Source organism: Schistocerca americana, chromosome 9 (genome assembly GCF_021461395.2).
Source record: "Schistocerca americana isolate TAMUIC-IGC-003095 chromosome 9, iqSchAmer2.1, whole genome shotgun sequence".
NCBI classification, from domain to species: domain Eukaryota; kingdom Metazoa; phylum Arthropoda; class Insecta; order Orthoptera; family Acrididae; genus Schistocerca; species Schistocerca americana.
Window position 1 is genome coordinate 37,769,589 of NC_060127.1, and position 16,277 is coordinate 37,785,865.

Here is a 16,277-nt window from a genome sequence, read left to right on the forward strand (position 1 = left end):
CTGAAAGTGTTTGTATGGAGTGTAGCCATGTATGGAAGTGAAACATGGACGATAAATAGTTTGGACAAGAAGAGAATAGAAGCTTTCGAAATGTGGTGCTACAGAAGAATGCTGAAGATTAGATAGGTGGATCACATAACTAATGAGGAGGTGTTGAATAGGATTGGGGAGAAGAGAAGTTTGTGGCACAACTTGACCAGAAGAAGGGATCGGTTGGTAGTACGTGTTCTGAGGCATCAAGGGATCACCAGTTTTGTATTGGAGGGCAGCGTGGAGGGTAAAACTCGTAGAGGGAGACCAAGAGATAAATATACTAAGCAGATTCAGAAGGATGTAGGTTGCAGTAGGTACTGGGAGATGAAGAAGCTTGCACAGGATAGAGTAGCATGGAGAGCTGCATCAAACCAGTCTCAGGACCGAAGACCACAACAACAAACAAACAAACGTCAAAGTTGATTTAACCAGAGTTCTCACCTTAGACGGAGAATTAGTCCTTCTGCCAATTCATTAGTCGCCATCGATGTTCTTCTCTTTGTTGACTGTATCTTCCTAAGTCGGCACCAGTTTACTTCACGAAGACGGCAGAAACCAATGAATACAATGCTACGTCGCTTTAAATAATTGTCGTAAAACTTAGATACTTCTCACTATTTTTTATTCACCAGACAATAAGACTTGCTCTGCTAGTCGCACAACCATAAATACTAACAAGATGGCTGCCTTTCCGCACACACCAAAAATTACGTCCATCCCCTACGAGGTAACAATCTAATCTTAACTCCTTCTTGGAGTATGAAACAAAAGAGAATCCAATATGAACATTACACAGATTATATTCTACATCCCTCTCAATTTAATCTTTAGCGCAGCCTTTAAGGTAATGTATGTCTCTGCGTCGGAATGCGTCATTACACGCTGAAGAGGAAATTGGAGAATATTGTCTATATTTTGGATTGCGGACAACTGTACAATGGCGTTCATTAAGGAACTGCCAAAAGTCAGCGATACATTTCTCGCCATCAGGAAAGCAGTAGAGAGCTGCGTGCCCACGAATCCACCTCACAGTGTTCGCTTGCGTCCAGGAAGAGCCGCAGTTGAGTAGGTATCTGATGAGGAGTGAGTGGTACGGGTAACTAGGGACAACATCTGTCGCACCAAGAACCAGACACCTCTCTCCGATATGCACACCAGGCGGTGCTCGCCTGTGTTCTAACATCACAGTTGACCGACAACGGGGTGTCTGCGAGGCGAATCCTGTGAAGGCGTAACCGGAATACCTGCTTCCCATTCACAGTAAGGTACCATACAGAGACGTAAGTGTCAAGATAAGGAGCGCACACAGATCACCAAACAGCATGCACTTAACCACAGTGACTTCATAAAGTCGGCACCTTTCGGTAGATACACCAGTCACGCAATCGACGCGTAAACTTCTCTTGCAACTTTCTCGGAATTGACGCCGGCTACAGGTTTCAAAAACAAAATTGCAAATACAAGTCGGGTACCTAGTATATATGAAATTTTAAGACATTATAAAGGCATAGTATCCAGTACATTTGTCACACAGTTTTGATATTTACCATCATCAATAGAAATTCCAAGAAAGTTGATACAGTACTACTGAAATTCTTACGAATTTTCTCGAATTTTTCTTTTGAATAATCATTGTAGGTGCCCCTTATTTGTTAATACCTTAAGCGATAAGCTGCTTGATTTGTGTTAGGTTATTGTAATGCGAAGAGGGTATTACAGACATGTTTTAGAAAAATACAAGAAAACTCTATTACATATAGCTGGCACCGAAACTGGCACCCAAATAAATTTTGAAAACACTTTAAAATTTGCTTAAAAGCAGAAGTTATTACAATTAGTAAATTAGAAAAACCATAAAAATAGTTAAAAGGTAGGTCTGGTTACAATAATTAGTAGAATTAGAAGAATTGTAGGAGAGCAGCACTGGGTATTTATCCATCAACCAATAAAAGGCGAACAATGCAATTTATAAAAATTAAACGTAACTCTTATACGGTATTTGTCAATATTAAATGAGTAATTTAGACTAAAGAGTTCGGTATTTTAAAAATGTGGATAAAGTATATATAAGATATATGTTACCCGTAGGTTATAATTAAACTTTCCCTATTTAGCGCTGTGGTACACGCGCCTACTTCAGTGGACAGCTGTCAATGTCGCTTGTCTGTCGTTTTCATTGTGCTGAGGCTGCAAACGCACGCACTCCACTCCTTACTGGTACTGTACGCTGCGTGCATTTGATGAATCTAAACAAACTGAAAATGCCAAACAAGAACCATTAAATGCCGTCCACTCCAGTGGGCATATGCATCAGAGGGCTAAGACGTTATAACACGGAAACTAGTTACCGTACGAGTACCAAACTTGGTAGCATCAATGTCAAGAGTATGGGGTGCATGGTTTCCATGCGTCACAGCGCCGCCGTCCAGATCCAACTATGGCCACCAGGTGCCGTGATCGGTCATCGTGATTCGTGGTCTCACACACCTGTCCAGTCGCAGCGCACTTGTTGACGTGTCAACATGAGCTTGGTCAAGAGGAGCAGGGCGTTACTGGTGAAGCTCTATCGTCAAAACAACAGTAATGCTGCAGCTGCACTTCGAGATTATCGCCGGCTGCACAGATTACGGAAGGGTCCTCATTCTCCACCTGCTGTGCGGAGCATGATGAAGAAGTTCGAATCAATTGGAGAACTGGGCGTCGCTCCGGGAAGGGGCCGACGGCCGGCTGCACCACACGTGGTTGACGAAATCGCTGTTTCTATGGCAGACAACGCTGCGCGCAATTCCCGACCGTCAGGCAGTGCGCCTGCTGTGTCACGACAGTTCAAGATCCTGGAAGGTGCTTCGAACAATTCTGAAATGGTTTCCATACAAGATCCGTATCCTACAGCAGCTTACACCTCAGGATGCACAACGACGTGTTCACTTCGCTCTCCACTTTCTCTGTCACTGTGCATGAAGATCGTCTGTATGGTGAACGAGTCACTGTGTGGTGGGGCTTCACGGCTACGTTCACCACTGGCCCATTCTTTTTTGAACAGGTTGGTGCTCAAGGACCAAAGACGTGCAGTGTGACTGGGCAGCACTACTGCAATATCCTTCGCCAGCATGTCATGCTTCCCCTATAGGAGAGAGTCGCACGGAGCTCAATAGTTTTCATGCAAGATGAGGCCGCGCCGCACATCGCTCGTGAAGTTAACCGGCTTCTCTGACACACATTTGGAAACGATCGAATTATCAGCCGATCGTTTCCAAATGATTGGCCAGCACGCTCACGCCGGCACGATCACCTGATCTCGCTCCCTGTGATTTCTGGTTATGGGGCTACCTGAAGTACAGTGTTTACCAGGGGAACATTCACACGGGTGCTGATCCGAACCGAGGAATACAAGAAAGACAGGCCGCAGCGCGTACGTCACGAAGGTATTCTTGCGCTCGCTCGCTCGCTCAAATCAGCAGGCGAACTACGTTTCTACACCTGTTAACTCGTAACTAGACGTGTCCGTACAAACGAAAACTGGAACTTCTACTGGAATCCGCTATTATGGAATCTTACTGTTATTAGTCCTATAATGATGGGAAGTCTATGGGCCTACTTATAATTGTTTACGCCTGTACCTCAGTACAATAAAATAAAATCATGCTGAAATGATTATCAGTTGCATAAGGCACCACTTCCAGTGTGTAATGAGTACTGTTAAGGAGAAGAGCCTAAATCCTATAAACAGGCCGTTATACCATTTATATCGAGTATTGATCTTAAATTAAAATTTGCTGTAGTGCTGTTAATCAGTAAGACTTCATAACAGCAGATTCCAGTGGAAGATGCAATTCTTGGTAGTACGTATACGCTTAGCTGCGAGTTAACAGGTTTAGAAACGCATTTTGTCTGCTGAGCTGAGCGAGCGAGCGAGTTCAGGACTCCCTTCGTGACGTACGCAGCCTGTCTTTCTCGTGGGCCTCGATCCGAACCGCACCATATCAAGACAGGTGGCCAGCATTGCTACGGACATGCTTCGTTCTGCTTTGCAGAATGCAATCGTGAGCTTTTAGAATCTTCTGGACACTGATTGGCGCCATATTTAGAAACTGTAACGGCATGTAATGGCGTGACGTTCCGTAGCAGTACATTAAAAGTGTTTCAATTGGATTGATTCTGCATTATTTCTCTTCCTCACATCCTTGACATTAATGCCCCCAAGTTCGGTACTTGTACGGTAATTAGGTTCCACGTTATAACTTGTTAAAGAGGGAAAGTTTAATTTTAACCACCCAGTATATTGACTTGTTCGCTGTTACCACCCAGCCTCTCTGTTTATCAAGTGTAAAAATAACGCTGCTAGCCACTCTGACCATGCCTTCAGACATCTCTGCTGCACAATAGTAGTTCAAAACTTCTTTGCAACCGCTTCAAGAAGCGTTTTCCACAACGAAGATGCTTACTGGTCTTGGCTTGTTTCTCATGTACAGGAGGCGGCGCTGTGACGGAGGCGGTTGTACACTTCGATGCGGCAGACAACGGCACCGACGGGGGCGGCGTAGATGCGGCGGACATTGACGACGCGGAAGTCGACGGTCCCGGGGACGGTGGGCGTGGCCGCGGCTCCGGCAAGCCGAGCACCTGGCTGGAGTCCAGGTGGCCATTCGGGGACGCCTCCGCCTACTTCGAGTGGACGGTGAGTACCCAGCATGCCGTCTTGCACTACGCTGAAGAGCCAAAGAAACTGGTACTTCTGCCTAATATCGTGTAGGGCCCTCGCGAGCACACAGGAGTGCCGCAACCTTACGTGGCGTGGACTCGCCTAAATTGAGGTAGTGCTGGAGGGAACTGACACCATGAATCCCGCAGGGCTGTCCATAAATCCGTAAGAGTACGAGGGGGATGGAGATCTCTTCTGAGCAGCATGATGCAAGGCATCCCAGATATGCTCAATTATGTTCATGTCTGGGGAATCTGGTGGCCAGCGGAAGAGTTTAAACTCAGAAGAATGCTTCTGGAGCAGCTCCGTAGGAATTCTGGACGTGTGTGGTGTCGCATTGTCCTGCTGGAATTGCCCAAGTTCTTCGGAATGCACAGTGGACATGAATGGATGTAGGTGATCAGAGAGTATGCTTACGTACGTGTTACCTGTCAGAGTCGTATCTGGACGTATAAGGGGTCCAATGTCACTCCAACTGCATACGCTCCACACCATCTCAAAGCCTCCACCAACTTCAACAGGCCGCTGGTGGCAAGCACGGTCCATGGATTCACGAGGTTGTCTCCATACCGCGCACGTCCATCCACTCGATATAATTTGAAACGAGACTCGTCCGACCAGGCAACATGTTTCCAGTCATCAACAGTCCAATGTCGGTATTGACGGGTCCAGGCGAGACCTAAAGCTTTGTGCCGTGCAGCCATCAAAGGTACACGAGTGGACCTTCAGGTCAGAAAGCCCATATCGATGATGTTTCGTTGAATGGCTCGCAGGTTGACACTTATTGATGGTGCATCATTGAAATCGGCAGCAATTTGCGGAACGTTTGCACTTCTGTCAGGTTGAGCGATTCTCTTCAGCCGTCGTTGGCCCAATTCTTGGAGGATCTTTTTTCGGTCACAGCGATGTCGGAGATTTCATGTTTTATCTGATTCCTGATATTCACGGTACACTCGTGAAATGGTCGTATTGGAAAATCTCCTCTTGATCGCTACCTCGGAGACGCTGTCTCTCATCGTTCGTGCGCCGACTATAACACCACGTTCAAACTCACTTAAATATTGATAAGCTGCCACAGTAGTAGCAGTAAGCGATCTAGCAACTGCGTCAGACACTTGTTGCATTATACCGCAGCGCAGTATACATATCTTTGTGTTTGAATACACATGCCCATACCAGTTTCTTTGGTCCTTCGGCGTACATCACTACTGTACATGACTCGTACGTGTAGGCGCGTGCCTCTCTCTCAACAAGTTGCTACAGCTCCGCTCGTCATCTTGCTCCCGAACTGGCTGCGCGATGCAATCAGGTTGGAGCTGCTCGTGTGGATTGCAATACCACAGGCAATGAGGGACAGGTGGACCCATAGCTGATGAGGAACGTCAATGTTGAAACTAACCACCTGAAACTTGGTAACTGTGTGCCACAACACCTGTTGCACGCCGATCGTGTGTCCCTTGTACACTACAGCAGAAGCACGAACTTTTATTTTAGTGTTTCTACAGGAATAGAGTGTCTCATTTTATTGCATCATGAGACCAAGGGTATTCCGATTACAGTGTCGCCCATGAATTTGATCTAGAACAGCCTTTTCTACCCTACTTTTTAACACGATCGTTAACTGTGCAAATCACATTCAGTGTCTGTGGTGGTAGCTACTCTGAACTGTATCTGACTATGTGTAACTGAAACTGAATACAAAGGTTTGTTATCTATAATACGTAGAACCGCTTCCTCATCAAACAGCCACAACACACTGAATAATTATGACGTATAAAGCCTGTGGTGAGTTTGAGAAATGTGAAAATTTTACAAATTCCTAATTCCGCTTCACAAAGTTTGTTTAGGCCCTAAGATTGCTTCTTACCTGCAATGGATAACTGAGCTGTGCTTTGTCTTGTACAGTTGTAAGGATGTGAAATGTTGAACTGCATGTCATGAAATAAACTGCTGCGTGACTAATAGCCTTATCATTTACCTTAGGCTGTGTTGCCATTTGAGAATTTTATTATCTTTCTAAAACATGCAGCTCGCTATCCATACACTAGCGCAACGCGTGACAATGCAGTAATGTTACCATTTGTATTAAAACTGTGAGGATAAGATAGCGACTTGTTCGCAACGAATGGAAAGGTTATTTCAAATTGGAGTGGTATTTCGACCTCTTTAAAAACACAGAAGTGAATCACGTCAACAGTAACCAAGATCCTTACTTCGAATTGTCATACATAGTGCGAACTGGTTCAAACAAACACTTAGGGAGTCACGGGGCCACAACGGTATACTTAAAGTTTAACAATTTTTGTAAAATAAAGAACCATAAGAAAACACTTCCCAAAAGTATAAAAAAAATCACCTTGAAAGTCACTTAAAACCATATTATATTGTTTACCTTTTTTTTGAAATAAATGCTTGAATGTTTTCCGTACTGCACCGTTCGTCATTTATTGCATAAACGTTGAAATTATTAAGAATATCACTTTAAAACTAAGACAAAGTTGTTTAGTGATCAATTTACTCTATGAATAGGGAATCTAAAAAAAACGTGAACAGTATGGAAATATTTTAGTATCATTATCTACGATTATTTTTAATGCTTAATACTGTTACTTTATTGAATCTCATCGCTCGTGCACCAGGTGTATTTTCTGGATGGTGAATAGACAAGATAGAAAGCCCAGTAAAAATCCTATAGCCCAGTTACTATTTTTTTATTATCGTATGGCATTTACTGGCGGGCATATACCCTTCAGGGTTCGGCCGCCATACTGCAAGGCTTTTTAGTTGACACCACTTCGGCAGTCATGAATAGCTAGACAGGTTTGATTGTGAAGTCTGTGTGGTAAGACATTTCTTTGATCTAGGTGATAGGCTAATGACCTAACAATGAGATGTTTCATCGTTAGACTAAAATATCCGCTGCCTGTTGATTTCATGTATGTTACCAGTCGTCTTTTTGTCGTGCAGTGAACACATGTTTAAATTTACCATCTGCATTGTCAACTCCGTTGTGGGGATTATTCTTCGTTTTACTGAAGTGCTTTTTCAAAGTTGATGTGGGTAAGTCAGACTACTGATATGCTTTTAAAGAAGAATATAAAATAGTTGAAACTGCCATTTACATTTATTTAATGTCCAACTGCTGTCCATCAGTCTTTCTAATGTGAGTTCACACCGTCTGGGAAAAAAAAGGAAGAAAAAGAAATACGTTGTTTGAAATATACTTGCATCAAAAAAGATGAAGGTGCGGAAAGAGATGCTATCCCATTCTGCTCCGTCCATTCCGCCCCAGGAGCCCATATCAGGTTAATAATTTTTATGAAGCATGATAACTGACGAGTTTAAACGAATTATGTAACTGAACTATAGGGAATGATGTGCACTGTAAGATTACAAGCGAATTGATGGAGTACGGTTGTGAAGTAACGGCTTATCTTGCGTTTAAAGTCACCAAAATTTATAAAAACTTAACTAGAAACGTGAAGGACAACAATTCACTTACAGGTCGCACTCCAAGCCAAGTCAACATGTCTATCGCATCTTCGCTTCCGTAGTTTCTGTTCCTTATTTGTATTACGAGTAACTAAAATATTTCTGTTTACTGATGAGACTAGCTTGTTAGTAAAGGATGCTGTGTGCAACATTGGCTCGGTTTCTAGTAGTATAGTTCATCGCCAAAGTTCATGACTTGTAGAAAATAAACTGATGCTAAATCACAGTAAGACTAAGTTTTTACAGTTTCAAAACACACAATTCAACAACACCTGACGTTTTAATTTCACAGAATGGGCATATGATTAGTGAAACTGAACAGTTCAAATTTCTAGGTGTTCATATAGATAGTAAGCTGTCATGGGAAGCCCACGTTCAGGATCTTGTTCAAAGACTTAATGCTGCCATTTTTACTATTCGAACGGTATCTGAAGTGAGTGATCGTTCGACACGAAAATTAGTGTACTTTGCTTATTTTCATTCGGTTATGTTGTATGGTATTATATTTTGGGGTAATTCTTCCCAATCTAAAAGGATATTTTTGACTCAGAAACCGACGGTTTGGGCAATAAGTGGTGTCAGTTCACGAACCTCTTGTCGACCCCTGTTCACGAGTGGTTCAAATGGCTCTGAGCACTGTGGGACTTAACTGCTAAGGTCATCAGTCCCCTAGAACTTAGAACTATTTAAACCTAACTAACCTAAGGACATCACACACATCCATGCCCGAGGCAGGTTCAAATGGTTCAAATGGCTCTGAGCACTATGGGACTTAACATCTATGGTCATCAGTCCCCTAAAACTTAGAACTACTTAAACCTAACTAACCTAAGGACAGCACACAACACCCAGCCATCACGAGGCAGAGAAAATCCCTGACCCCGCCGGGAATCGAACCCGCGAACCCGGGCGTGGGAAGCGAGAACGCTACCGGACGACCAGGAGATCCCGAGGCAGGATTCGAACCTGCGACCGTAGCGGTCGCGCGGTTCCAGGCTGTAGCGCCTAGAACCGCTCGGCCACCACGGCCGGCTGTTCACGAGTCTGGGTATTTTCACATTGGCCTCTCAACATATATATTCATTACTGTCATATCTTGTTAAGAATATTAGCTTATTCCCAAGAATAAGCAGTTTTCACTTAGTTAACACTCGGCAGGAATCAAACTGCATTTGGATCGGACTTCCTTGACTCTTCTGCAGAAAGGTGTGCAGTATACTCCTGCATCCATTTTCAATAAGCTATCACTCGATTTCAAAAATCTTAGCAGTAATCCACGCTCTTTCAAATCGAAACCGAAGAGTTTCCTCATGGGTCACTCTTTCAATCCTGTCGAGGAGTCCCTTGAAAAATTAAGCTGATTCTTGTTGCATTGTTGACTGTGTTGGACTGACTTTTTTTGGGTTCATAAACATTTATTTTTATCTTTTATTACTTTAATGTTGTAATTTCATGTACTGACACGTTGCATGACCTTGGAGATTTGCTCCTTCATTTGGTCCTACGGAACTTGACGTGTAAATAAATAAATAAATGAAAAGTTACCTGTCACTACAGTAGGTCGCAGTATTCTCCAGTCTAGGAAGCAACACAATCACGGTTGCGGCCCACTATCCCGTTCCGCCCAACTATTTGAGTTACAAATTTGGTCTTTGCCTTTATTTTAATTAAATATGGAGGATGACGAATACTAGTTAAGATTCTGAACACATAGTAGATAATTCGTCCTAGGTACCAAAACGTAGATATTGTTGAACAAAATTTAATATTTACACTGCAATAATTATTCGGCAAGCGCTTGCACTAAAATAAGAACTCCATTCATGTTACGCTTTTTCCACATGTGCCGTCTCTACATGAAATCGTCTCAAAATCACCCTCTACCCACAGTCACACCAGGGACCATCTCAAATAAAATTCAGTGTCTATTCAGTATGTCCGTATGTTAGGCATCTAAAGACACCCATCAGGACACACATTCCAAACATAATGGCCATCTCTCATGATGTATAAACCTTTCAGTGTGAACCAGTCTACATCGACCACCAGCTGCCGGCCCCAGTCTGCTGAGGCTCTATGGCAGTGGCGGAAAAAAAAGGTGCGTTAGATGCAAATGGCGGCCCACGAGAGTGGCAGGTCGCAGTCAAGACTCTTAATTCTTCTCAGGCAGCTGAAACTTGCTCCTGTGTACGTCACTGCCAGATCTACCAATGCAGAGGGTGGAGCTACTGTTTGTATTTTCAGTCTCCTGCATTCAGCCAAATTACTAATTATTTTTCTAGCCCCACTCCATAAAGCACTACCCCTTGCCCTCCATCGAGGAATGCAAAGAGTATCCGACGCAAAGATGGTATGGCAATGGCAAGGAAAGCTTTTCTGAAGAAGAGAAATTTGTTAACATCGAGTATAGATTTAAGTGTCAGGAAGTCATTTCTGAAAGTATTTGTATGGAGTGTAGCCATGTATGGAAGTGAAAAATGGACGATAAATAGTTTGGACAAGAAGAGAATAGAAGCATTCGAAATGTGGTGCTACAGAAGAATGCTGAAGATTAGATGGGTAGATCACATAACTAATGAGGAAGTATTGAACAGGATTGGGGAGAAGAGAAGTTTGTGGCACAACTTGACCAGAAGAAGGGATCGGTTGGTAGGACATGTTCTGAGGCATCAAGGGATCACCAATTTAGTATTGGAGGGCAGCGTGGAGGGTAAAAATCATAGAGGGAGACCAAGAGATGAATACACTAAGCATATTCAGAAGGATGTAGATTGCAGTAGGTACTGGGAGATGAAGAAGCTTGCACAGGATAGAGTAGCATGGAGAGCTGCATCAAATCAGTCTCAGGACTGAAGACCACAACAACAACATCCGACGCTGTCCATGATGGGCAGGAACCGCTTCATCACTGATTAAGAGACGTATTAATTTGCGACACATCACAGTACGGCACAGTTACATCGCTGGCCGGACACAATACTTGAGCTGACCGAAGTCTACTGACTGCCGAGCCAGATATCTTTCATCTCTTTGTGAACGGACCACATAACTCAGATGAGCTTGTTTGGGAGTGCCGGAGAGAAGTAAGTAAATTATGTTTTATCAGATTTTCGTTTTGTAGTTCATATAATTGCGTAGAGATGCGCGGTTGGCTTGAGTTTGAGACGGTTGCTACGTCTTATCGTATAGTTCAATTTTTGTCCACATATAACTGACACTAAACAAGGCCGAGTCCAAAAAGAAGTGTAGACAGTGCAGTTGTGATTATCTGAAGCTTGTCTTCATTGAACCATAGTTGGCAACACGACTATCTATCTACCTTTTACGTAAGAATGTGTTAAGCAATGACGCTATGAAACCATCCAAACTGGAGGATGACTTGAGAATGTGTCCCCCTGACAAAACAAGTAACAATTTGAAATACAAACAAATACCTAAAGAAAAACTTCAAAACAGACACGCTATGGACATTGTTTGCTTCGACGTCATAAAAAAAGGTGATGATAGTTTTCTGGCGTCTTTCAATATCTCGCTATTTATAGCAAAATCTGGAATACCGCATACTATCGGGTAACAACCACAATAATTCTTTTCAGCGACAATACATTTCAAAGACGTATTGATGAAATGATTCATGATACTGAAAGCATCTATTTCTCCATACAACTATACGACTGAATTTTACCTGAAACGTACTGAGCCTCCATCGTCAACATCTGCTTCCTAAAAATCTGGGTAGTAGACTACATCAATTTCTTCAATTCGTCTTGAACACAACAAATAAAATCACACTAAACGCGGTTAATTCTAGTTCTGTGAAGAAAATAACGAGAACTTTATCGACAACTCTTTCGCAACGAAGAACAGTGGCTGTGAAAAGGTTTATGATGAACAAGGTTTTTCTCACTTTATGAGATTGTTTAAGAGTTTCTGGATGCTAAATAGCAAAGCTGAAATGAAAACTTAATGAAGCTGGAACCAGACACTGCTTATTTAACAGATTTGATTATTAAATTTAAAGAGATTAAATGGAAGTTAGAAGGTGACGGCCTAAATCTGATAAAAACAACGACCATCATTTCAGCTTTTCTTGCCACAATCAAACAAATGAAGCAAAACATCGGATGGCGCGAATTTACCTAGTTTTGTAATTTGCTACAAACTCCCAGGATGATAATGTTTCAACATACATTCAAACATACATTCAACATTTAAGTGTGCATGTGACTAGATTTGCATTCATTTATTTTACAAAACCATGATTTCGGCTTTATAGCCGCTCTCAGGTGCAATTTGAAATGTCGAAAAATTTCCGACCTTGCTAAAAGACATGTCACCGTCGAAACAACATTTATCCGGTCTTACAAACCAGTCGTGGTATTAAAGAATTTAAGTACATATCAAAGACATATACTATAGCTGAGATTATGCGTACCAAATAAACATTAAACGGATAAAGTTCAATAAGGACAAAATCTGAAGTAATGCATTAAAATTTGTGCCACGGCCGGGACTCGAACACAGGTCTCCTGCTTACTAAGCTGATCTGTCATCCACTACACCATCGTGTCACTGCAGCTGCCCCCTAGTCGCATTCTCTCCCTAACAAAAACTTCAATTCACATCTGAGACCGTTCTGATTTTCCCTTCTTAAATCGACAGCACGGCTGAGGTTCTCCGGTATTGGAATAGCACCCCCAGCTTTGTAAGTAGTGGGGAACTGCGTACGTACGTGTCACCTGTAAGAGTCGTATCTAGACGTATCAGAGGTCCCATATCACTCCAACTTCACACGCCCACTTGCTTGAACAGTCCTCTGCTGACACGCAGGGCCCGTGGATCCTTGATGTTGTCTCCATACCCGCACACGTCTGTCCACTCGATACAATTTGAAACGAGATTCTTCTGACCAGGCAACATGTTACCAGTCATCAGCAGTCCAATTTCCGTGTTGACGGTCCCAGGCGAGGCGTAAAGCTTTGTGTCTTGCGGTCATGAAGGGTACACGAGTGATCCCTCAGCTCCGAAACCCGATATCGAAGATGTTTCGTTGAATGATTCGCACGCTGAAACTTGTTGGTGGCCCAGTACTGAAATCTTAAATCGACAGTACTACTGAGGTTCTCCTATATTGGAATAGCACCCAGCTTTGTACGTAGTGGGGAAATACTTATGTACGTGTCACTTGTCAGAGTCGTATCTAGACGTATCACTGGTCCTACATCATTTCAGCTGCACAAGCCCAACACCATTACAAAGGCTCCACCAGCTTGAACAGTCCCCTGCTGACATGCAGGGTCCATGGATCCATGATGTTGTCTCCATACCCGCACACGTCCTTCCACTCGATACAATTTGAAACGAGACTCTTCCGACCAGGCAACATGTTTCCAGTCATCAACAGTCCAATGTCGGTGTTGACGGGCCCTGGGGAGGCGTAATACTTAGTGTCGTGCAGTCATCAAGGGTACACGAGTGGGTCTTCAGCTCCGAAAACTCATATCGATGATGTTTCTTTGAATGATTCGCACGCTGACACTCGTTGATGGTCCAGGACTGAAATCTACAGCAATTTGCGAAAGGGTTGCACTTCTGTGCGGTTGAAGGATTCTCTTCAGCCGTCGTTGGTCCCGTTCTTGCAGAATCTTTCTCCAGCCAGAGCGATGTCTGAGATTTGATGTTGTACCGGATTTCTGATATTCACGAGCCGGCCGCTGTGACCGAGCTGTTCTAGGCGCTACAGTCTGGAACCGCGCGACCGCTACGGTCGCAGGTTCGAATCCTGCCTCCGGCATGGATGTGTGTGATGTCCTTCGGTTCGTTAGGTTTAAGTAGTTCTAAGTTCTAGGGGACTGATGACCTCCGATGTTAAGTCCCATAGTGCTCAGAGCCATTTGAACCATTTGATATTCACGGTGCACGCGTGAAGCGGTAGTACGAGAAACTCCCCTCTTCATCGCTACCTCGTAGATGCTGTGTCCCATCGCTCGTTCGCCAGTTATAACATCACGTTCAAACTCACTTAAATCTTGATAACCGCCATTGCAGCAGCAGTAACCGATCTAACAACTGCGCCAGACACATGCTGTCTCATATAGGCGTTGCCGACTGCAGCGCCGTATTCTGCCTGTTTACATATCTTTGTATTTGAATATGCATGTCTATACCAGTTTCCTTGGCGCTTCACTGTAATATCTAGCAGTGTAGTTTCCGTGATGATTTATTTGAGTCTGTACAGCCCAAATAGCAGGTCAGTGCTGTAGCGACATGAAGTGGGTCCTGGAGAAGAGCAACTGCAGGCATGCACGTGGTGTATGGGGGCAGACGGGCAGCCGTCACGGCCAGCCGCGCTCTCCCATTAATTATGCCGCCACGCCGTCCCATACAGGAGTACAACAGCGGCTGTATTATACACATGGCAGGCGTGGCCGCTGTGAATAGGGACCCTATCATTACGTCACATGACACTCTCTGGGTCTGAATAGCCTGCAGTCTCTCACTGCGATAACTACATTCCGATTTTTTTCTAAAAAAAAAAAAAAAAAAAAAATAAGTGAAGCGAACACAAACGACCATGCAAAGGCGAAAGAGAATTCTCTCTGGTGTACACGACAAGCGCGTATAAGCAGACGGAATTCGGTCGTGTTCGGTCCGCATTCACTTGCGTTCGCTCGTGTTCAACTGGTTGTCCGTCTTTTAGCGAACGATCAAAAGAAATTCGCGTCTTCTACGCTTCGACTCTATTGAGACTCCTGTTTAAATCCACAGGACAGAACAGGTAGTTGGAATTGTGGAAAGGGGCCAAAAATGAGCGGCTGTCAGTTACACTCGAAGACTCATAACTTTATTTACTTGCCCAAATATTACAGCGCAAATTTCCGACCTGAACTATCGACTGAATATGTGACACAATCTTATGGCATAAGGGCACAACCTCTTTAATTTTTAAAATGGCTGAAGGCCCATGATTTAAAACACAACTATAATAAATTTTCGAAAGGCAGAAAATGCAAAGTTTTATCCTTAAATAATATTTCAAATGAGGGCGAAGGCCCAAACAGTCCAAGAATTAACAATAAGGAATTTTACTTTTAAAACTGCTGAAGGCCCGTGATTCAAAACACAACTACAATAAATTTTTAGAAGGCAGGAAGCCTAAGGCTTTATCCTTAAAAATTTTTTTTTCAAATGCGGCTGAAGGTCCAAACAATCTAAAATGTAACAAGTACGGAATTTAAGATTTTAAGACGGCTGAAGGTCCATGATTGAAAAACACAACTACAATAAATTTTCAAAAGGCAGAAGGCCCAAAGCTTTATCCAGAAAACTATATTTTAAAAGAGGCTGAAGGCCCAAACAATGCAAGGCTTGACAAGCAGGGAACTTTCAATTTTAAAACGGCTGAAGGCCCATTATTTAAAACTCAACTAAAAGCATACAAATTCAAACCATCGGCTGTAAGCCATTAATATACACAATCAAACATCAATAAGAAAATGGTTCAAATGGCTCTGAGCACTATGCGACTTAACTTCTGAGGTCATCAGTCGCCTAGAACCTAGAACTAATTAAACCTAACCAACCTAAGGACATCACACACATCCATGCCCGAAGCAGGATTCGAACCTGCGACCGTAGCGGTCGCTCAGTTCCAGACTGTAGCGCCTAGAACCGCGCGGCCACTCCGGCCGGCAAACATCAATAAGAAAAGGCAGTACAGCCAGCGGCGCTCATCAGTTTCCGGGGGGTCGGTCTGCACTTGAAATATTAACGTTCGCTTAGGGGAGACAGGTAGTCGGCCCAGCTATATCCGATCCGCCGGCAACCCAACCATGAGACAGTCAACGGACCCACCGACAAGACGACTTGCTTTCCGCCCGACCAGTACACAAGGAACTCCAAAGCCAAAACGTAAAGGCGTAGCCACCCACAACCAAGTATGCATAAGCTGCCAAACTACACACACGTGTTGGACACCGACAACAGGGTGAGGAAAGGACACCGCCTGAATTTTACGAGGTGCATTCAAGTTCTAAGGCCTCCGATTTTT

The 16,277-nt window shown here is 43.5% G+C and overlaps 1 protein-coding gene across 2 annotated transcripts in view; it reads left to right on the top strand.

The window, feature by feature from the left end:
• Positions 1-16,277, top strand: part of LOC124551045 (putative protein TPRXL) — a 567,200-nt gene that overhangs the window by 256,110 nt on the left and 294,813 nt on the right. For both annotated transcript variants that reach the window (XM_047125908.1, XM_047125909.1), the window contains exon 5: positions 4,506-4,711. In XM_047125908.1, the coding sequence (XP_046981864.1) occupies positions 4,506-4,711 (206 nt within the window). The remainder of the gene's footprint in view (positions 1-4,505; positions 4,712-16,277) is intronic.